General features: G+C 46.1%; 1 protein-coding gene across 1 annotated transcript in view; it reads right to left on the bottom strand.

The window, feature by feature from the left end:
- Positions 1-23587: 23587 nt before the first annotated feature.
- ncanb (neurocan b) overlaps positions 23588-24631 on the bottom strand; it is a 169884-nt gene continuing 168840 nt past the window's right edge. Inside the window, 1 exon segment of the mRNA XM_063200357.1 lies at positions 23588-23739. Within this exon segment, the coding sequence (XP_063056427.1) occupies positions 23588-23739 (152 nt within the window).

The raw sequence follows: 24631 nt of genomic DNA, 5'->3' as shown, positions 1-24631 counted from the left end.
TTATGAGTCATCCTCGCCATACTGTCTTTCAGATCGAAACGATTGTGTAGAACTAAAGGCAGTATGGGAGTTCCCAGGCTAGCATTTTGGCGAATTCCACTTAAAGTGTACCTCCGGGATTTTGGACACCAGACCTAATTTCCGAGTCAGCCAGGGTGTAAACAATGTGTCCAGAACGTTTTTTTCACATTCCATGCAGTCCTTGTGAATTCTCATATCCATGTTGCTAAGCTAGCGCAAGTAAACGGAAACGGTAGTAGCCTGCCCCCAAAAATAGTCTTATCCAGTTGCAACAACATTCAAAACAACCCCATTATTATGCCAGACTGCAAGTGTAAATACTTGTCTTGATAGAATGAAGTTTGAAATTAAACCAACATTGCAATCATGTTTGATCACCATCAGCAATTTGTGTTCCGGTTTGAAAGCTTGACAGCCGCGGAGTGATATTCCTAGTACAAATCCTAGCTTCGTTTGACACATCCATAACTTTTCCATAGAGCGAACTCCAACATCTTTGAAGTTTGTAAAACTGAACGGTTTTCCCCTCTCCCTGACCTCGCTCGCAAACATCAAGAGTAATATGCTTTCTGTCCGACTTTGTAAACCTTTCGTAACATTGAAACATATGCCATAACAATGTTTGGTTGTTACTAGATGACCCGTGTGTCTACACAGCATGTTGGCGAACAGAACGCACACTCTTCTCCCTTTCATCCTCCCATTCCATCTCGTCTCAAAAAAAACATTCCATGTAATAATAACTAGAGCTACGAGTGACATATTTCACAATGTCAAGCCAGATCACATAGCGTTGCGTAACGTATGAGTCCATACCGCAATTCTAATGCCATTTGTTATAGCAATTACACAAAATAACAGTAAAGCAGTACAACATGCAAATCCAAAAAGTTTGCAAAAGTGAACGTTATTCCCCTCTCCCTGACCTCGCTCGCAAACACCAAGAGTAATGCTTTCTGTCCGACTTTGTCAACCTTTCGTAACATTGAATAGGCCTATGCCATGACAATGTTTAGTTGTTACTAGATGACCCGTGTGTCTACAGAGCATTAGATGTTGGCGAACAGAACAGTGCACCCATCTCTTCTAAATCCCTTTCATCCTTCCATTCCATCTCGTCACAAAAAAACATTCCCTATAACAACTAGAGTTACGAGTGACATATTCCACAATGTCAAGCCAGATCACATAGCGTTGCGTAACTTATGAATCCATAGGAATACGGCAAGTCATGTCTAATGCCATTTGTCACAGCAATTACACAAAATAACAGTAAAGCATTACAACATGCCAATCCAAAAGGGTAACTTCTAGCCCACGTTTTGGCTAACGTAGGCGAAGCCATTATACCACTGGGCTACCATCATAGAAGCAGAAAGCATAGCAAACCTGTTCTTCGGAGACTGTTGGTGCGCGCCACAAAATGTAGATCTGGGAATGCGGTTGGCACCGCGGACACTTTTAGGCGGTGTTTATACATACCCGGGTATTTTGATATACGCAGACCTTCCCCTTCGGATGTGCCTTTCGTTCACAAACAAACGAAGGTTTTCCCTCTATAAACGAAGCTCCAAAAAAACTCCGGCAAAAGTGGAGATTTTTTAAAATCTCCGGTTAGCGTTTGTATATAAACAGAGATAAACGGAGACTTGAATGGCACTACTTACGGCCCACAGGCTTAACGTATTTATGACGGCTCTCAACAGCACATGTATGCGTATTTGCCTTTGATGTGAACGAAAATATTTCACTAAGCAAAATGTTCGTTTATTAAAATACCCAGGTATGTATAAACAGCACCTTAGAGTTTTCCGTGTAGGTATTAGACTTCGAGAAGGACTTTGTGAAGTCGTCGGGACTGAAATGGTCACTGCAAAGCACCGGGGTAGCTTACGGAGCGTCTCCATCGGTGTGTTGATGTAGCCCTGCAGCCAGGAGCCAGAGTTTGGTTCTTTCAACATCTTTCACGGAAACCAATGGAAACTTGCCGATACCCATCTGTGGGCTTTATTATTGCAGTTGGTATATACACACTGATGTACCATGGTGCGATGTCGTTGGGTTTTAATCCACTATTCGATCCGAAAGCAGTTGTAGAACTAGCCTTGACTTGCAATGTCTCTTGCGGGTCCCTGCAGTGGCTGGGTGGGCTACATCACAACTGAAGAGAGCAAAGTAAAATTCCGCCGACCCCGAGAAAATAGACTCTCAACATGGCAAAATCCACGCAGTGCAAGGTTGGTTTAATTTCAAACTTCATTCTACTAAGGCAAACATTTACACTTGCAGCATGGTATAATAACGGTTTTGTTTTGAATGTTGTTTAAACGGGATAAGACTATTTTTGGGGGCAGGCTACTACCGTTTCCGTACACTTGCGCTAGCTTAGCAACATGGATATGAGAATTCACAAGGACTGCATGGAATGTGAAAAAAACGTTCTGGACACATTGTTTACACCCTGGCTGACTCGGAAATGAGGTCTGGTGTCCAAAATCCCGGAGGTACACTTTAATTTCAACAGATGATTATGAAAGAACGGAAAGGGGTAGAGATACACCGTTTTTTTCTGATGACAGAAGAGCGTCTAATCTGTGTTTTGATAGGTATGTATGGTGTTGACATAGACACAGAACTCAATTTTCTGTGAGCCTCCAAAAAACGCCCAAAATGCTGAAAAATCTCTGGCACTCCGAGGTACTCTTTTATGAAAATGGCTGGCAGCCAATGAGTTAAGAAATCATTCATAACTATGTTATTTTTTCTGTTAATTATGAATCCATTTAATGCTATTGTGTCTGAAGACGTCCACATTGGTTTGAGACACTGTAATTCATAAGCTAAACAATTGTATTCTGAATTCAATGGCACAGGGGGCTCTGAAATGAAGGCAATCCTGTGTCCAACCCCCTATTTGCTCTGATGCACCCCCTGCCCCCAGTGTTGCCAGATTGGGCTGCCCAATTTTTACCATAGAAACAGGTTTTGAGCATTCTTTGGGCTGGAAATCATCAGACTCATCTGGCAACCCTGCCTGCCCCCTCCCTGGGTTTCAGGACACCCGCAGGCGCTATGCCTCTGCTCCCTACACCAGCCGGGCTGATTAAGGTTAGGGATGGTTTCCCTGTGACAGGTTATGGTTTTGGGATGGGCACAATTTCTCAACAAATTTTGTCATTGCCTTTGCTTATTTCACTGTTCTTGGCAAAAGTAAAGCAGCAGAAACATTCCTTTTGCTGACAGGCTAGTTAGGGCTAGGCATGGTTTTGGTCAGGGCAGAAATTTGAGGGCACGGTGGGAAAACTGCGCAAGCCTCACGTGACAAAAGTGCTTTTCCGCAGCGTTGAGGATAGGGGTGTGAATCTTATACTCACAAAACAATCCGATTCAATCTCGATTCACAGGCTATGATTCGATTCAGGGACCATTCATATTTAGCAATTCGGTGCGATTCAATGCAATTCGGTGTGATTCAATGTCAATTCGGTGCAATTCAATGTTGCATAACGATAACCGATCCAAAATCGGTTATCTTTACACCCCTATTAGATAGATAGATAGATAGATAGATAGGTTTTTAAAGTACGTACATCATGGTAGAGCAGTTCTCATCGTAAGCTTCCCAATTGACCTCATCAAATCCCTGCCAACGCTCCCCTTAGTATTAAAAAATTAAATAATCTCGATTCACAGGCTACGTTTCGATTCAGGGACGATTCATCAAATATATTTAGCGATTTGGTGCGATTCAATGTCGATTCGGTGCGATTCAATGTTGCATAACGATAACCGATCGAAAATCGGTTATCTTTACACCCCTAGTTGAGGACTATTAAAAAGTAAGATGCCAATTTGAACGTCTAACACGTTTGTCTTTGATGCCTTTGCATGTTGCCTCGTGCTTCACAACACCGCTGTGACATCTTAGGTTTAGGGAGGGTTTTGGTCTGGGCACGACAAAAGCGCCATTTCTCTTGTTTGTTTCGCGATTCTTGGCTAAGGTAAAGCAGCAGAAACATTGCTTTACTGACAGGTTGGGTTAGGCATGGTTTTGTTTTTTGTCGTCACATGGCAAAAGTGCTTTTCTGCAGCGTTGAGGACCACGACTTAACTTGCAAAGGTGCAACTTGCAAAGGTACTCTAGGTGTAATGTATGTATGCTGTCTATGTCTAATTGTCTATGTCCACACCTAGAGTCTAGGTCTATGTCTGCATGGGAAAGTAAGAAACGTAATTTCAATTCTTTGTATGACCAGCACATGTAAGGAAATTGACAATAAAACTGACTTGACTTGACTTGACTTGACAAAGGCGTCGCACCTCAACGTGGAGTGTACTGGCGTGAAATACTTCGGCCTTTACATGATGCCAGTCTGCCAGGCATGTAGCCTACAGCATTTGGTCCTGACCATCCCATAATACTACCATAGCAGTGGAGTCAGTCTGCCAGGCATGTAGCCTACAGCATTTGGTCCTAAATGGCGTTCAGCAGCAGCGTTTAGGAGAGCAGCTTTTGGGCGGTTAGGAGAGCAGCTTTGGGTCCTGTGCTGTGAGCTTTAGGGAGCTCATTACCTTCGCCAAGACAAAGTCGGCGAAGGTTATGTTTTGACCGCTGTGTATTTATTTATTTATTTATTTGTTAATATGTTTGTATGTACTTCGTATAACTCAGACAGAACTGAGCCGATTTTTATGAAATTTGGTGGGATGATTGGTCATGACCCAAGGAACAATCGATTAGTTTTTGGGAGTGATTGGGTCAAAGGTCAAAGGTCAAGGTCAAAATGTTTCTTTGTACTTCGTATAACTCAGACAGAACTGAGCCGATCTTTATGAAATTTAGTGGGATGATTCGTCATGACCCGAGGAACAATCGATTACTTTTTGGGAGTGATTGGGTCAAAGGTCAAGGTCACGAAAAGGTCAAAAACGTACATTGAGCCAATTTTTATGAAATTTGGTGGGATGATTGGTCATGACCCAAGGAACAATCGATTAGTTTTTGGGAGTGATTGGGTCAAAGGTCAAAGGTCAAGGTCAAAATTTGTGTTTGTACTTCGTATAACTCAGACAAAACTGAGCCGATTTTGATGAAATTTAGTGGGATGATTGGTCATGACCCAAGGAACAATCGATTACTTTTTGGGAGTGATTGGGTCAAAGGTCAAAGGTCAAGGTCACGAAAAGGTCAAAAATGTACATTGAGCCGATTTATATGAAATTTACTGGGATGATTGGTCATCACCCAAGGGACAATCGATTACTTTTTTGGAGTGATTGGGTCAAAGGTCAAAGGTCACGAAAAGGTCAAAAACGTAAATTCAGCCGATTTTTATGAAATTTACTGGGATGATTGGTCATGACCCAAGGAACAATCGATTACTTTTTGGGAGTGATTGGGTCAAAGGTCAAGGTCAAGGTCACGAAAAGGTCAAAAACGTTTTTCTTTGCCAAGCACTATATGCCAGAACAACGTGTGCATGCGGAATTGCATAAGAGGTCAAGACTGGGCCAAATATGTAATATTACGATATTCCGGTCCAATTTAAATGAAACTAACACCAAAATTTGGAGAATGTTACGCCCCACACTCTGAAGATGGCCATAAAAAAATAAGTGGCGTAGGCGAAGGTTTGCGCTCTACCGAGTGCCCATTCTAGTTATCTGCTGTGTGGTGTGGAGGCCATTTCCCTAAATGCTGCGCCACTCACCAGGCATTAGCTAGAGAACTACTCATCAGAGACACGTATTGAAAGCATAAATTACCTTTAAGTGAACATTAACCTTTGGATTAGGAGTGCAGAAAAAACATCTGTGAAAGCTGCAGTTTTCCACAAACAACAAGCCTCCTATAGAGTGACACAGACATATTAACTGGTAAACAAATAGCCAGACAAGCCAGCATTAAAATGGCCATACATAATAATAAGCTGAATACATAGTGCACCATTTCAGATAGCAGCTTTAGGCTTACGTCTGCAAAAACATGACTGACCTCAACTGACCTGTATTTGGAAGTCTCCTAACATCAACAATCAACCGTTTGTTTTGGAGTCACAGATTACATCTCAAAACATTTTTTTCTTTTATTGTTTTAATGAAAAAGATGAATATTTATTGTGAATATTATTATTCAAGGCAATACAGACATTCTGTAGGCACAGTGAACCACAACAAATCACAACATAATGAAAAACAAATCAGTGAAGCACTGAAGAACATAGAGGAACAGACATAATGGATGAAGCTATAAGACGGCTTGGCCAGAGAGACGGGATAAATATTATACTCAAATGCCTCTTTTCCACTGCTGGTTTTCTGGTAGGCCTACATAGCCTACTAAGCGTGACTCGGCCACCACTTTTTTGCTTTTCGAATTGGCACGACACAGCTCAATTCTAAAGCAAAAAAGTGGCGGCTGATTCACGCTGTGTCGAGCTGTAGTAGGCCTACCAGAAAACTGGCAGTGGAAAAGAGGCATTAGAGTCTCTGGCTCGATTGTGTTGATGTTGTCGTTGTCACGGTTGTTTTACTGTACATGGCCGGCATCATGTAGCCTGGGCGAAAAGCCGACTGTTGACTCCGTCAATCAGTCTGGCAAAAGCAATGAGGAATCTGTCTCCATGGACGGTGGGAGATGGTCTGATCTTACTCTATTGTTCAAATTAATTGGAGTTCCAAACTCAAATTAAAATCCACATTGTGCTTTATTAGCATGCATGTTACGTTATAGCGTTGCAAAAGCATACAAATAACAAAACGAAAGTGTGAATATAGTTACCTTAACCAATCAGTAACAGAGCTCGCGGGTGAGTTCTACGTCACCACTCTCAACTGCTTGCTGATTGGCTAAACATTGAGAGAACCAAGTTCGAGGCTTTTGCCAGACGGTGTGTGGAGCCAAAATCTTTGGGTGGAGTACATGGATGGCGTCGCGAGGCTAGGCATCATGTGTGGCCTCGGGGGAAGTCTTCGAATGTGGTTCAAGAGCGAAGCAGGATACTGTAGGGGGCAGGGGTCAGGAACCTTTTTGGTGGAGAGAGCCATAAAAGCCAAATTTTAAAGAATACATTTTCGTGACAGCCATACCACTTAAAAAAAACACTGAATACAGTTAAAAAGATGTATTTCAATTAAGCCCAACAATTGTAGAGTACTGTCAAGTTGTTATTACTTTCATTGATAACTGGCAACTTCATTATGACGCAGGATCTGGGGGTCCTCCCCCCGAAAATTCTGTATTTCTTCCATGTAATTTCCTGCATTTTAAGGTCCTGTGTCCCATTTAAGCTCAATACAGAACCCTTACTTTTATTTATAAATATGGGAAGATTCAGTATTTAAAGGGATGGTTGGCAAGATACAGTTCCCAAGAGCCAGATACAGTTCCCAAAAGAGCCACATGTGGCTCTAGAGCCATAGATTCCTGACCCCTGCTGTAGGTTAACCATGAGGTAGTGGTAAATCATCTATTAGAAGAACACAGAGTCCTCATTTTCTCAACTAAATGACACCTGTGGTTTACCACTTCATTTAGCATAAATTAGCCAGGTTTACCACTTCCTTTAGTATAGGTTAGCCAAGTTTATCACTTGGAATACTCCCCTTTGGTCCTGACAGATCCAGCATTCAGCATTCAGCACATCCAGGGGCGGAGTGGGAGGACTTTTCCCACCAGGACAATTTCCCCCTTGACGGTCCTTTTTAACCCACCCCCCCCCCGACACACACACGCACACTGTTCGTAACCTCAATAACCACAGAACAAGTGAATCTGGACTGGCAGACTGTAAACTGTAACAGTCATGTGGAAATCTGAAAATAAATCATAACTTATTAATATTTCCATCCTTTGGTAACCAATCTAAATATCACAGGTTCTTCAAATACTGAAAACGAAACAGTGTTAGTAAGATCTACTAAACTTCCGCGATCTACGGCGTATGAAAATTATTAGTAGAGAAGGGGTGAGGCCAATTTACTGTTTGACACCATCACTGAGGTATTGCCGTCTGGTACACGCTATATATATCGGCAAGTCAACAGTACACAGATAAGTAGTAGTGGAAAGTAGTAATTCAATCCTATATTGTCTATATAAGTCTGTCTATACAGTTGACACTTTAGGTTTGGCTGAGAACATGACATGGCTGCAATGTTACATTTCATTGGTTACGGCCCACTGGGACAAGACCCTGATCTCCCCATGGCTACTCCGCGTGTGAGCACATCCCATTGTAAACATTGGCCATGGCCATAAATAATAGCACAGTAACTATATTGCACTGCAAACTGTTGCTCTGTCAAGTTTTGAGGTACAGTTGTTTATTTAGTGGTATGATCCATCTCTTGATTGATTATTTATTGATTTATGATTCACTATTCACAAATAATGACACACAAAAACACAAAATGTCTCGTAAGATCGTAAGATCATAAGATCAGGTTTTGCTGAAAAGGGAAACTGTATAAGTGTCAGGGTTTTAAAGATTGTATACTGCCCTGAAGCAAATGATACAAAGCTAATAATAACTAGATTTACTGTAGGCAAATAAACAGCAAGGAGCAATGCATTCTGGGAAATATTTTTTTATTTTGTTTTGTTTGCTAGATATGGCTGCAGCCTAGGGCCGCCCACTTGCCAGGGGGCCCCCCATTTGGCCAAAGGGATGAACATTTCAATAATTGTGTAATTGTGACAAGGATACAGTTTTCCTGTATAAAAAGGAGACAATCTGCACACTTCAGGTCTTCTTTGTGCAAAGAAGCTTTACTTGACTTTAGAGATGCACAGGATCCAAGATCTGGTTCCGGATCCGGCAGGATAATAGGGTTTTTCACAGGATCCGGATCCGGCAGGACCTTAAGCAGTGGATCCGCTATCCGGCAGTTAGCTAAAAATCAGGATCTGCTGCATCTCTAGCCTAGGTTTTTCAGTCAGTCTTTCACAGCCCCAATTGCAGCATGGAGTGAAAGCCCTTTGGAAGCGGCCAGTGCAGGCAGTGTGGCAGTAAGCCAATGAGTCTAAAAAGTAGTTAGCCAACGTAATAAAAACGGCCCACTTTTGCGAGTAGGCTATGTCACAGGTGGGGGTGCGCGTTTCTGGGCGGCACCCCCACTTTTTACCAACAGTACACCGGGAAGTAAACTGCACATCATGAAACACACCAAGACAACAGAATAACGGTTTAGCTATTTATTTATAAATTACAAAAGGTTAAAACAAGTCTTTAGGGTCGCCTTCAAAGTCCATAGAATAACCCCCCCACCCAAACCAGTAGTTCACAGTCCAGTCCAGTCCACGTCCGCGGGAGGGGTCGGTCGAGGTGGCCCAGGAGTTCAGTAGGTGCACCAACGCACCTTCTTCGTGACGGGGCTGTGAAGGAGAGGAGACATGTCACCAGCAGGGGCTCCAACAGAAAAGGATGGATCACCACCATTAGCAGAATCATTGTCGCGCACAAACCGGGAAACTATCCTAATAACCACACGTGGGGCATTTCTTCACACAATAGTGCAATATACAGGAGTGTCTTCAAATGCAAGCAGCGCTAGAGCTACTGCGCGACTAGTAAACACAGCAAACGTGAGCTCAAAGCACGACAATGCCCGCTACGGCGGAGGTAAAGTGAGTCCTGCAAGCCCAGTCCTTTTAGAGAGAGATTTGGGAGAGAGCCGAGGGCGCCGGGAGCAGACTGCCTCCTTGGAGGGAGGGGGGCTTCTACTTTGAAGTGCCACAGACCTAGGTTGCGAAATACACTTAACTTTCGGAGGGGCGAGCGTTCTCACCCCTCAGTTTCCAACGTTGCATTAACCTCTGCGCCATGGTCACGGACTGTCATTAGGCCGAATGACGTCGCGCCTCTTCCATCGGCCGCAGGTTGCCAACTCTCGATCCGCAGGATCCGTGTTCGTCCGCCTCAGCCCTAGGCCCGTCCGGATACCGGCTCGGCGTCCCCCCAGGCCTCTGGCAGCTGCCTCCCGTGCCGGAGTCGCCCCCTCTTCGGAACCCTCTCTCTCTCTCCCTCCCCCTCTCGTCCTCTCTCCGTCGCCGTTCCTTGTCGGCCTCCTGTCCGGTCCATTTAAACTCTGGGCCACCCCGTATGCACCAAACACCCTGCTTTCTCCCAGCTGCAATACATTCCCCAATTAGCCTACATTAGTTTGTTTACCTCTCATGGTCCGTCCGTCAAATCAGTCCCCTGAGAACCAACCGCAACTTGGATCGATTCCCCACACAGTCTAGTCACCCCTGTGACACTCACCCCCACTTTTTTTCGTTCCAGTCCCTGGAACGTGGCTGGACTAGATCTGAGGGTTTTTTTTTTTTTTTTGTAAAATTTTCGTTAAAAAAATTCTGAGGTCACTGATGTGTGGTTCTAGTGTGTCTGATGGTGCACAGCTACTCAACCCGGTATACGCCTGCCGACTACGTCAAATGTAACCGAGTGGAGGTTTACCTAAATCTAATTTTTACTTTATAAGATTTACAAGGTGACTATGCCAGTCTCGTTTAGGGCGAGACAACCCAGCTGTTTACAATCAACTTCCCAGACAGGTTCTAGATGATGAATGAGGACACAACTGTTGACACATATTATTTTTATTTTCTCTTTTCTTGTTCAATACTTAAAACGTGAACGTGTCCTTATCAGGACGGGTGCAAGGCAGGTCACAAGTAGGCTACTGACTGACCGCAGTGGATTACATCATTGATGACTGGATAATTGAATTGGTTAGGCAGCCAATAAGTGGAAACAAGCACTTGGCTACACAGTGAAAATAAAAGTAAACCAAACCAAAAGATAAAAAGTAAACTGAAATAACACAGCACACTAATTCATTTCCTTCTTTCTTCCCTGTTTCCTTTCATTTACATTTGTTAACTTTGTGAAGCACATTGAGTTGCACCTGTGTATGAAATGCGCTATATAAATAAACTTGCCTTGCCTTGCCTTGCCTTAATAAAAGAAGAAAACACGGCACAAAAAAAAGGTTCACTATGTAGCAGTACAGGTTAGCCAATCAGGCCACTACACCAGGGAAGCTACAACTCCAGCCCCTAGAACTACCACGCTACAGTACTAGGCCTACACCTTTCACTGCAGAGCTCGTTGACGCAACAAAACAAACAAAACTCAGTATGAGAAAGACGGTGGTGTCCCCCCCACTCTCAACAGAATGCCCCACTCACAACACGCTGTTGGACGTGTCTCGGACCTGTGGGCGCAACAGAGCGGGCTAGGAATTCAGGCACGTCTCCCCGTGGTAGCCAGACCCAATTGGATGCTTCACCAAGGTCTACGCGCGCACGACGGGGTCCTCACACCACCCCACAGCAACACCGCACCTGCCCGATAACAGCAGCGAGCCCAGGTGTGTCCAGACCTGGCATCTCGCATTTGAACTATTTACGGAAATTTATACTCTAGGAAGTGTCACTACGTTGCCCCTTCCGCTGGGTCCCAGTGCCCGCCCTGCTAGCCCACAGGCAAGTAATGCCAATCTTGGGTAACATACACGCAACAGGTGACAGGTCCAACCTGTCACATATACCCCCACTTTTGAAAGGTCACCGTCCCGGTGACACGCCGTACCCAATAACATCGACACGTCCAATAAGCACACACACACACACACACACACACACCCAACACACACACACACACACAACAAGCGCGCGCGCGCACACACACACACACACACAGCAAGCACGCAAGCACACACAGCCAGCGCACACGCACACACAGCAAGCGCACACGCACACACAGCAAGCGCACCCGCACACACAGCAAGCGCACCCACACTAGAAGGCCCCCAGCGCATTAATCATCAACAAAGTACACACCCACATAATCATACATAGACAGTGAAGAACGATCCAGGATGGAGCCACGCCGGGCTGGATGGACACGGGCGTTCCTCTTGGACGATTACTTTCAAGTCCTCTAGATCAGTGTTTTCCAACCTTTTTTGTCTTGCGTACCCCCTAAGCATCTTAGTTGTGCCATGAGTACCCCCTAATCAATTTTCTATATAATTTTCTCAGTCCTGATGTGGCTGCTCCATACATTTGCTATAATAATAACACTTTTCCAAGTACCCCTGCAATGTGCTCGCATACCCCTAGTGGTACACGTACCCCTGGTTGGGAAACACTGCAATAAATGACAGTCGGCGGTTGGCCTCTCCATTGCCCCCCGAGTGGGCTGCCGGTGAGGGCTGCCGGTGCGCACCCGAAGAGGCCCGTTGCCCATCGCAGTCTCTCGCCAGGTGCCCGGGCTGATGGCACCGCCAGCATGTGAAGCCAGCCTCCTGCGACTCCGGTTGAGGTTGCTGTGATATGCCCAGCCACCTTGACAGCACATCCAACTGCCCTTGCTGATGAGCTGCCATCTCCCTCAACTCCGCCAGTCCCGGATCCATGTTTCTCTCGCAGCTTGGCTGTCAATGCCAGCCCCGGGTGTCCGCTGCAGCGTCGTTCGCTGGAGGGGGGCAACCACCGTCTTTCCCAAGAACAAAACAAAACTAAAACTACGGGCTCCTAAACAACAGCTGTGTCCTACACGTCATCCAGCTAGGACCATCCCCGGTTAGTTCATTTTATTTTAATGTTTTTTAGATCAATTGATTGATAAATTGATTTTAATGAAAGAAGAAACTGCAACAAAAAAAAAAACCCAGACCCTTTTGGAAACTGAGGTTTATTCCCTCCCCAGTTAGAAGACATCTTGCCACAACGCCGAGACAATGGTTCTGATGGTGACTGGACAGTGTTCGAACTGGTTCTCGGGACGAGAACATTTCTAGTGGGGGAGAGTGTCACAGGGGTGACTTGGATCAGTGGGGGAGGGGACCAAAAAAATAACAACTTTGTTTCCAATGGACATTTTTAGGTGACGGACCATGGGAAGTCAACAGGATTGTTTTTAATGCATTGTGATTGACTATGGGTTACAGGTGTGGAGAAGGACTGAGGTTGGTTGTGATTGGAGTAGAGGTGTTGGGGAAACACTTTTTAACATGCAGGTATGCAGAGATGGAGGAGGAACGCCGGGGGGAAGAGGACGCAGCGAGAGGTGGCGAGCGAGCACCAGAGGAGGAGACGGCCGCAGATGGGCAAAGCAGCTGCCGGACGGAGGGCATGCCATGCCGGTAGCCGGCCGGAGCCAGGATGGAGGCGGAACCGTATCGATAGAGGGATCCTATGGACCTGGACTTGGCGACCTGCAGGGATACCGAGGAAGAGCGACCTCGGCGCAGGAGTGGATGCCACGACGCAACTGAAAGCCTGACTATGGCGAAGCGATGGCTCTACCCCCGCCATGGAGAGACTGTCGCTCCTGATGAGCCACTTGGATAAGGACTTGCTTGAACTATGGGGAGCGGGTGGGATCGTGAATTGATGGACTAAGAAGAGACTGGTGGACTATGGGGAGAACATGGGATTTGGGGTCAAATGAATAAATGCATCAATCCTGTTTAAAACCCAATTCTTGTGTCTTGGTCTGCTTGGTGGTGTACAGCTAACTCCTCAGGGTAATCGTTGGTAAACGGGGGTGCCGCTTGTAAACGCGTGCGCCCCCTACCTGTGGCCCCCTCTTCGGAACCCTCTCTCTCTCTCCCTCTCTCGTCCTCTCTCCGTCGCCGTCCCTTGTCGGTCTCCTGTCCGGTCCATTTAAACTCTGGGCCACCCCGCATGCACCAATCACCCCGCTTTCTCCCAGCTGCAATGCATTCCCCAATTAGCCTACATTAGTTTGTTTACCTCCCAAGGTCCATCCGTCAAATCAGTCCCCTGAGAAACAACCGCAACTTGGATCGATTCCCCACACAGTCTAGTCACCCCGTGACACTCACCCCGCTTTTTTTCCGTTCCAGTCCCTGGAACGTGGCTGGAAACGATCGAGATTTTTTTTTTTTTTTTATGGGTAAAATTTTCGTTTAAAATCAACGTGGGGCTCACTGATATCTGGTAATAGTGTGTCCGATGGTGCACAGTCACTCAACCCGGTGTACGCCTGCCGACTACTGCCAAATGTCACAGGTAGGGGGTGCGCGTTTCTGGGCGGCACCCCCACTTTTTACCAACAGTACACCGGGAAGTAAACTGCACATCATGAAACACACCAAGACAACAGAATAACGGTTTAGCTATTTATTTATAAATTACAAAAGGTTAAAACAAGTCTTTAGGATCGCCTTGTAAGTCCATAGAATAACCCCCCCCCACCCAAACCAGTAGTTCACAGTCCAGTCCAGTCCACGTCCGCAGGAGGGGTCGGTAGAGGTGGCCCAGGAGTTCAGTAGGTGCACCAACGCACCTTCTTCGTGACGGGGCTGTGAAGGAGAGGAGACATGTCACCAGCAGGGGCTCCAACAGAAAAGGATGGATCACCACCATTAGCAGAATCATTGTCGCGCACAAACCGGGAAACTATCCTAATAAACACACGTGGGGCATTTCTTCACACAATAGTGCAATATACAGGAGTGTCTTCAAATGCAAGCAGCGCTAGAGCTACTGCGCGACTAGTAAACACAGCAAACGTGAGCTCAAAGCACGACAATGCCCGCTACGGCGGAGGTAAAGTGAGTCCTGCAAGCCCAGTCCTTTTAGAGAGAGATTTGGGAGAGAGCCGAGGGCGCCGGGAGCAGACTGCCTCCTTGGAGGGAGGGGGGCTTCTACTTTGAAGTGCCACAGACCTAGGTTGCGAAATACACTTAACTTTCTCACCCCTCAGTTTCCAACGTTACATTAACCTCTGCGCCATGGTCACGGACTGTCATTAGGCCGAATGACGTCGCGCCTCTTCCATCGGCCGCAGGTTGCCAACTCTCGATCCGCAGGATCCGTGTTCGTCCGCCTCAGCCCTAGGCCCGTCCGGATACCGGCTCGGCGTCCCCCCAGGCCTCTGGCAGCTGCCTCCCGTGCCGTAGTCGCCCCCTCTTCGGAACCCTCTCTCTCTCTCCCTCCCCCTCTCGTCCTCTCTCCGTCGCCGTTCCTTGTCGGCCTCTTGTCCGGTCCATTTAAACTCTGGGCCACCCCGTATGCACCAATCACCCTGCTTTCTCCCAGCTGCAATACATTCCCCAATTAGCCTACCTTAGTTTGTTTACCTCCCAAGGTCCATCCGTCAAATCAGTCCCCTGAGAAACAACCGCAACTTGGATCGATTCCCCACACAGTCTAGTCACCCCTGTGACATATGTGTTTCAACCCTTTCGTAGGATCCGGTATCCGGTTCCGGATCCGGCAGGATCTTAAGCAGTGGATCCGGTATCCGGCAGGATCCTAAAAATCAGGATCCGGTGCATCTCTACTTGACTTGTAAGCTTTCGGTCCTTAGACCTTCATCAGGCAGAGCATCAATAGACCTGAAGTGTGCGGATTGTCTCCTTTTTATACAGAAATTTCTACTGAATCCTGCACCTTCTAAACAGATGAGCTGTGGCCTATCACAACTAAGGATACAGTATTGAAACATTCGCCTGCCACAGTACATAAGAGTTTTAAATCTTGCTAATAGATATCCTTAATTCCTATCTTGGAATTAGGACACCCTCTATCTATGTTATATTGTCCCACAATTTGCCTTTTGAATGTTTATATTGTATACTTTAGTAAAAAATAATAATATAAAAAAACAACACATTCCCCTCACCGTAATGAAAATGTATGACAGCAATTGTCTATGCAAAAATCAATAGCATATGAAACAGCGGGGAGTAATAATAAAAGATATTGATGTTGTGTGTGTGTAAGGAGCCGCATAAACTAAACACAGCGAGAGGTGCACATGAATAATGCACCGAGTCTTAGCAGCGTGTTGGGTGGTGGAAGTCATCAGCGCTTAGAGAAGAGTTCAGGTGCTACAGGGAGTCATGAGCAGATTATGCAGAGTGCTGATTTTCAAGTGGAAAATGAAGATAATATAGCAGAGAGAGAGAGAGAGAGAGAGAGATACCAGGCCAGGGAGAGAGAGAGAGAGACTGAAAAAGGGGCTTATACGAATTGCTAATATGGCTGGGCTTTGTGCAGGGATCTGTATGCATGCAATGTGTGTTTGAGAGAGAATCATTTTCTGCCATGAATGTCTTTTTTTCCCTTCTCCTTTTTTTTTTACATGTGTCTTTTTCATGGCAATGTTGTGTTCTGCATTTCCCAGTGATAAGTGTACCGTCTTTCTTCTCCCAATTGAATCCCCTCAGAACAAATACCAGGTTACCGAAATATGTTTTTTTAAAACCTTGAGTTTATAAACCTTGGCCCAAATCAATACAATTTGTTATGACAATGAATTGCTTTGTGAGGGCTTAACGTGCTGGGAAAACCTATGTCTGGCTATAGCCTACTACACCTGGCTCCATGTGTGGAAATGGAAAGCACAAACTTCAGCGTCTCAGCAGCACTCTGTTGGCATACATATTACCAATTGGAGCCAATTTTGGTCCCCTAGGGGAAATTCCTTCTCTGCACTTTATCCCATTTGGACTAGTGAATCACATTGAAGTACACACACTAGTCCGTAGCAGTGGGCTGCCTGCTGAGCAGCGCCCGGGGAGCAGTGTGGGGGTTAGGTGCCTTGCTCAAGGGCACTTCAGCCGTGGTCCGGTCGGGCATTGAACCGGGAACCCCTGGGTTGCCAACCCAGTGCTCTAACCACTGAGCCACGACTGCCATTATAAATCTATAGCTGTGGATAACAGGCAAGTGGTAGCCTTTAAAAATAGTTCAGCAAACAAACTGCTCAGACAAGGTTTACCGTAACCGCTCTGCCCAGACAAGGTTTACCGTAATTGTTCTACCCAGAAAAGGTTTACCGTTGAAGGTCAGCCACCATCGGTTACCTTCCCACGTTCCAGGGGCCTCATTTATCATCAGTTCGTAGAATGTCTTCTAAATTGTGTCTTAGGAGTGAAATTTAGAATGTTCGCAAGTACAGAAAAATCGGGATTTATCAAATGTGCGTTGATTGCTCCAACGCGAACGTCTGTGTGATAAATCCCACACCTTTCAAACCACTGTGACTTGCGCACTCGGGGTAATTTGCATCCCGAAACGCCTCCAAGTAACCATATATGGTATTTAAAATATATTCAAATGCCATGTTAATTCGAAGGCGCCACCCTGTTCGGACACACATGAACACACGCGGACACACGCGCCAGTCGAAGCGCTGGCGGGAAGTGCGGAGATAGAACCATTTCTGTGGCAGAAGTGGAGGTGCTCTCGACAGGAGGAGGACCGTGTTTCAAAATAAGTAAAAGAAGGAGACACACATGAACGAAAACACTGTAAAATAGCACACTGTCATACTCCATTGTCATTCAAAGCAAACTGTAGCTTGCACGGTCAATATTATTTGCAATTTCGTGTTTCTTCCACTCGCACGCATGGTCTGAGGTGTGCGTAGATTTAGGCACATTTCTACGTTCAAGTACATGTTAATAAATCCCACACTTTGCTCAGGAATGATCGCACGCACGCTTTACGCACAGATCTGTGCCTAAGAACGCTTGATAAATGAGGCCCCAGGAACGGAAAAGAAACAATCTTAGACCAACATTGATTTTTGGGGTTGTTTTTTTTCTGTATTGCTTTTTGTGGCGTGACAATGGGCAAGTACATTCTGCATTTCTTTACTAACACTGACAGATGAGAGAGGATAGTTTGTAAAAGGTGTGTTAGATGGTATAAACAATAGCGGATGGTTTTAAAATGAAAGAATACAATGAACTCAACCTAGACAGCTCTGAGGAAAAATAACATACAGTTTTTAGCTCCAATTCAATCAAACTTTTTAATGATAAGTTGTTTCAAGAATAGAACACAAAGACAGGACAAAAATTCATAACATCACTAAATATAGATTAATATATACAGACCAAGGTTGAAGAGAGTCTATTTCAGAGCATAGCACAGTTAACAGTGCTTGTGGTTGGTTGGTGAAAACCAGAACAACGTATAATGTGGCCTTGAAGATGCTCTGTTACGTAAACGGCAACATGGAATGGACTCGCTGCTCCATGGAAACCCAGGTGTGGGGAGTGTGTGCAAATGGCTCAAGACTCTAAGCAACAAACACATCTAGATTAAGGAGAACAAATTACAAATTAAAATTAAAAAACAAACAAAAATGAAATCCCCACAGAGTATTTACATCACAGAGGAGGGGAGTACCCACAGATACTGCTACAAATCTGGGGGTTTCACCTACCTCTGCTGAGCAGTCAAAACACAGCAGATGTTTTTAATGTTTATTTCAATTCGAGCCAAAGAATTAGACAAATGTCATGGGTCACACATGAAAAGACTTCAAAAGGAAAAAAGAAACAGCTTACATTGAATATCTAAACGTGAGCCTGCTTTAAAATGGATTAACTATAAATAATGCATAGCAGTAACAAAAGACAAGGGTGGTAACGATGGGCATTTCTTCAATAGGCGTCTGTCTCTCAGTCTGAATGAAATAAAACGGGAAAGCTGAGAGCTGGAATATATGAATACAAAGGAAAGACACTCAGCACACTAAAACCCAAAGCTGTCTTCTTACGTGACAGGAACTCAAAAACGTCCCATGTCAAGGTTTTAGCTGACAGCATTTACAAATTGCTTTCAGAGGTCAAATATATACACTGTGTGGTCGACTGAACGAAAACAACGGGGTAAAAAAGCTTTGAGCTCTGAGCATTTATTACTGTTCCGACAGAATAAAAAAAAGTTATGGTGAGAGAGAGAGAGAGAGAGAGAGAGAGAGGAACCAGACTTGTGTTCACAGTAATTAGCATGAGAGCACCTAGCCCAGTGATTTCCACAGGTACATGGGTATTTGGGCTGACGTTTATGGCAGCACCTCTGAACAGTTGATGGATTTGTGGGTGACACGCTGGTTGACAGGGTGGGTGGGGAGGGCCAAGTGAGTGAGTGTGTGAGTGAGTGAGAGAGAGAGAGAGAACTCGTCTCCCGCCGAGCAGAGCGAGCTGTCATGTGACCGTGCTCCCAGGAGGGACAAAGAGGGTCTCTTGTAATGAGATGACAAGCTCCACTGTCAGCCATAATCTGGACTGTAGCCGGCCTCACAGATTAATTAGCAACAGGGAGGTTGGCGAGGCAAAGGAGAAGGAGAAAGGAACGGGTGTGTGTGAGTTCGGTTAGGGTGCTGACTGGGGTGGACAAAGTGGACAGTTGTCCCGGGCCCAGGGAGAAAGGGGGGGCATAATTGGTTTCTCATTACATCGTATGTATTGGGTTGGGGGGGCCTTTCAAATGACTTTGTCCTGGGCCCAGCCAAAGCTGTCTATTTTATTTTTAATACTAATGGGGGGCGTTGGCAGGCTTATGATGAGGTCAAAGGGGGCGTTGGCAGGCTTATGATGAGGTCCACAGGGTGTTAATTAAAAAACATTGGACATCCGAATGCTTCCAACAGTTCTGGTGCTATATCAGTACTCCTGGGCATACAATACATTTCTTGTAACACCTACTGTACTATAAGACACAAACTTAAACAAAAAAATGAAATGTGGTGAACTGTGTGTGCTTTCCAAAATGCAGACTTCCATCCTCCACTTGTGCTTGTGGCCTCACATTTTGCTGACGCTCCGCCTCCGTGGAAAAAACAATAGTTTCCCCGCTGTCAGCATAGCCCAAACATTTTTTGGGGGACTGTTCTTCATTCACCATCCCGATTGAAAATGAGGAAATTATATTACAATTTTGCTTTTGCCAGATATTGAATTCATTTTCTGTCATCGGTGACATCATCATAAGGTCACAAGCAGGCAAGTGAGCAAGGGAGGACGGAAGTGTGCATATTGGAATGCATCCTGTATTTCCCCTTCTATAGGGAGTGGGCTGCTGCCACTCTCTCTGCTGCTATTGTGAATTATGGCCCCTGCAGGCTCTTAACTGCTCTGCAGCAAACAGACAGAAGACTTCAGGACCTTTGAGGATTCTTCTCTAGCCAAAACGCCAGCAAACAGCTGTGAACAACCACCATTTGGCAAGCCCATGCCATGATTAAGGCCAACACAATTAGCCCGACACGTTGCTTCCCTTCTGCTAGTCACGGAGAAGAGGACACCAGAGAGGATTCTGGGAAGGGTGGCCGCCTAGAATGCTGATAACCAACGCTGCTATGGATATGCGAAGGGTTCTTTCCCAAAATGCTATATATCCATTTACACAACTATTCAAAAATAGATATTTTATCATTAGTGTTTTAATGTCAGTGTTTTAATCGTTGATTTTGGTATGGAAACATCAGAAAACATTAACCCAGTTCCAATTTTAGTGATGCAGTCTTAAAATCAGAATTTGAGAATTACAAAAAAAAACCCAGAACAAATGAAAATCGTATTGAAATGGCTTTTTTTCTTATAGCGTTTTGGAAAAGAGCTCATCATAGCCGGGCAGGTGACGGTCCAGACGGTGCCATCAGAGCTAATTCTGAACAGACCCGTCAGCGACCGCTTAGATAAACACCTTTAATATGCCAATTAGATAACCATGATGGATTACAAATGATCTGGGATGCCGTGGTGCGCTCCCAGTGTTTGCATGGCAAGGGTAGATGCCATCGGCACCAGGAGAGAGAAAAAAGAACATTTAAATTCCAGTCATATTCTCTCACTGCCGTCACTTACGGTTTGTGTGTGTGTGTGTGTGTGTGTGTGTGTGTGTGTGTGTGTGTGTGTGTGTGTGTGTGTGTGTGTGCATACGTGTGTGTGTAAAAAGAGAGAGCAGCCTATTCGCACCTGACAACAGGATCGGCCCTGCCAGTCCCCACACGTCGCCAGTCCCCACACGTCGCCAGTCCCCACACGTCGCCAGTCCCCACATGTCACCAGGCTCCTCACGCCAGTCCCCACACGTCGCCAGTCCCCACATGTCACCAGGCTCCTCACGCCAGTCCCCACACGTCGCCAGTCCCCACACGTCACCAGTCCCCACACGCCACACCAGTCCCCACACGTCGCCAGTCCCCACACATCGCCAGTCCCCACACGGCTCCAGTCCGAATCCCTTTTATGTCAAGCAGAGGATTAGGGTGAGGACAATAACCTCTCCATTAATTAAGCATGCGTTAAGAGAGATTAATTGTACAGATTGGAGAGCCCCTTTCTCTTCCCCTTTCTGCTCGCGTCCCCGTCCGTCATTGACAAGGAGGATAAAGGCAGAGACAGGAGGACTCTGGGGGCCTGGACAGAGAGAGAGGAAGGGAAGGAGAGAGAGAGAGAGAGAGAGAGAGAGAGAGAGAGAGAGGTGGTGGTGGTGGGGTGTTGGAGGTGAGGTGAGGGAGGATGGTGTGTTATCTTAAAAGAAGACAGTGATAAGCACACATGTGACTTCAAAGATAGATTGAGAGGAGGAGAGAGAGGGATGGGGGAATTGAATGATGATGATGACGGTGGAGGAGGGAGTGTGTGTGTGTGTGTGTGCGCGCGCAGCACGTGTGTGAGTATCTGTGTGTGTGACTGTGAAATGGTGTAGAGGAGAGGAGTGGGGAGTGGTTTGGGGGGGTGGCGGCGGTGGTGGTGGCGTTGGCGGTGGTGGGGTGGGGGTGGGGGTGGGGGGGTGAGGGTGGCGGTTGCGATGGCAATGGAGACACACACACAGACGTTGCTCCTCAAGTTTGTCCTTTCTCATCAACTCCATAAATATTAATCAATGAATTATCATGAACTTATCGCAAAAACTGATCGGTTCTTGGTGCAATGTTGCGGTCCTGTTGTGTTGTGCTGTGTTGCATTGCACTGGGGTGGGAGTGGGAGGTGGGGGGGTGACGATGACAGTGAAGGTGGCGGTGGCGGTGGAGGGGGGAGCTAATTATGAGCGGCACTTGATGACGGCTGGCCAAAGCGGCAGGTCATTGGGCCTATTGGATATAATGTATGCGGAGCGGAGCGCAGCGCGGTGCGGCGCTGCGCAATTACGGGCGAAGATTTGCAGCACTCCGCTCCAGCGTTGACAAGGGCCTGACAGCCCAATTTGTCCTGGCCAGCCAGGGCCAACAGCTCGAGGAAGTTCCCACACAGACAGACACGGGGGCTGGAAGAGGCTCCAGTCTATAAATTACCCCGTCAAATCAAGCCCACGCCAAGATGGCACACAGACGACGACACACCAGCACACACACACACAGCACTTGGCTGCAGGGCCTGGGAACAAAGTCGTCTGAAAGTCCTCCACACTGAATAAATACAATGTAATGAGGACCTAATTCTGGGCCCCCCTATCTCCCGGACTTTTATTTTGAAAACCATCTTGGGGGTTAGAGGACGGGGTGGACATGTTTTGAGTCAGGTGGCTTTACAGTAAACCTCTTAGTGGAGGAGGTGGTGTGTGTGGATTTGAGTGATGCTAAAGTGTGGGGTGAAATGGATGCAAGTCCCAGCAGCCTCTATAAGACAACAGGTAGAGTGTAGATCACCTTGGAGTGGCTGTGGTGGAGCAAAAGGAAACAGTTTGCAATGCACAAACAGGACAGGATGAAAAGAAGAAGGAAATGCTGGAGCCAGCACCTCTTCAGATGATACCACAGGTACACACAGCACCTGTTCAGATGATACCACAGGTATATACAGCACCTGTTCTAACTGTCAGGGGCAAATGAGGGTTTTTTGTGTGTTTTTTTTTGCTATTTACAAGTTTCTACCATCTCCTCGATAACCATTTCTTCATACAGTATATAAATAAATGACTACATAAATAAATAAATAAATAAATGAATAAATAAATAAATAAATAAATAAACAAACAGCAAGTAATCAAAGCAGGCGATCAGCGTCAAACAACTTATCCATCAAATCAGCCAACGAACGACCAAAATGTCGAAGTCCCATTAACCTAAAACAAAACAAGGGGAATATACAGCACTTAGCAAAGAAGACAGAGGAGGGAGAAAAAGTTCGAGACAGAAATCGTTATAGTCCTTGTGAGGTCCAGGGTGTCGACTCCCCCTGTAGGTATGTGTGGAATACACAGCCTTTACTCAGGGCATGTGGGATGGGGAGGAATCAGAGCAGGACGTGGGAGGGCAGAGGGCGGTAGGAGAGGAGAGTGGGGTGCATTCCTCGACAGCATCGTCGCTAACTAAAACCGGGCATACACTGTGCGATAATTTCAGTCAGATATGATCAGACTCACCTGACCTCTGATTGAGCGAAACATCGGCCCGATTCCCAAAAAGTCGTAAGACTGACAAATTGTGGCAGAATTAGGGCAAAAACATGCACAGTGTATGTTCGGCAAAAGTTAGCAACTTAGTGTATGTGGCTGCAATGCAATGTCCCATTGGGAACCTACTAAGTCGCTAAGTGGTTAGCAACAAGGCTTTCGAGAAACAGAGTCCTGGGGGGAAGTTGGGACTGGAAGGGGTGGGGTCCTGGGAGGGAGTTGGGAAGGGGTGAGTTGGGGTCTTAGGCGGGAGTTGGGAATAGGTAGGGTGGGGTGCGGGCATCCTATTAGGAGTATTAGTGAGGGACAGGGAGGACAGGGACAGGAAGAGGGGGTGGAGAGGAGAGGAGAGGTGGGATGAGGTGGGGGGTGGGGGCATTTGGTTTAGGAGTGGTCGTGGGCGTGGCTGTGGCTGTGGGCGTGTTTCTGCTCTCGGCCCTTGTGTCCTCCTCCGCCGTGCTTCCGGTGCTTCCTGTGCTCGTGGTCGTGGTGCGACTTGTGGTGGCGGTGGCGGCGGTTACGGTGGGACCTCCGAGCTGCGCAGCGCAAAAGGAAAAAGAGAAAGAAAAAGAAAGAAAGGGAGAGGGTAAGAAACAGACGAACAGAGGAAGAAGGGAAGGTGGAGAGAGAGAGAGAGAGAATTAAGAAAAAAAAGACATGCCCCGTGTACACCAAGCATGAACTACGTCATTATTTCTCTATGGAGGGATGGCTAATAAAGCTACCAGCGAATTTCGCTAGGAGCGAAGCGACCTAAGCGACCAGAGCGAATTTTGACGATTAAGCTCAAACTAATCGTTAAGCGAATCGCTATGACGCAGTTCGGCGAAAACCAATTGGAACGTTCATATCGACGAATGTCCCAGGCTGTCAAGACAGAGCCGTTATGTGATTAGCTGAATCAAACATGTCAATGCGTCTAGAGAGAATAAAGCAAATTCATGGTGAAATTTCTTCAACCACCCCAGCTACCTGGGTCGTGTAGGTAGCGCTTGGTGTACACACAGCATTAGGATAATGACACTATGAGCAAACCTTGAAAAGTGTTGCTATCTGAGACTACATTACATGTACTACATTTTATGTGCAGGCCTGGCACTCTGCAAAGACACAGTCAGTTCAGTAGTACTGGATATGCATGATATGATAGTGGCAGGTAGTGGTACCAGCTGTGTGTGTGTGTGTGTGTGTGTGTGTGTGTGTGTGTGTCTGTGTCTGTGTCTGTGTGTCTGTCTGTCCTATAAAAGACAAAAAAGCAGCTTCAAGAAGGATTTCTGTGCTCCCACGTTTTTCATTACATTTAACGTAACACTTCGCGTCAAGAGACCAAATAAAAAAAACAGAGGGAGCATAAAAATCCTTGTTGAAGTAGACTTTTTAATCTTTTATGTGTCTATGCTATTTTGGTCCTTCTCGCACCTCAGATGC

This window comes from Engraulis encrasicolus, chromosome 6, assembly GCF_034702125.1.
Source record: "Engraulis encrasicolus isolate BLACKSEA-1 chromosome 6, IST_EnEncr_1.0, whole genome shotgun sequence".
Taxonomy (NCBI): Eukaryota; Metazoa; Chordata; class Actinopteri; order Clupeiformes; family Engraulidae; genus Engraulis; species Engraulis encrasicolus.
Note: the sequence above shows the minus strand (reverse complement) of the source record. Positions and strands in the feature narration are given on the sequence as shown.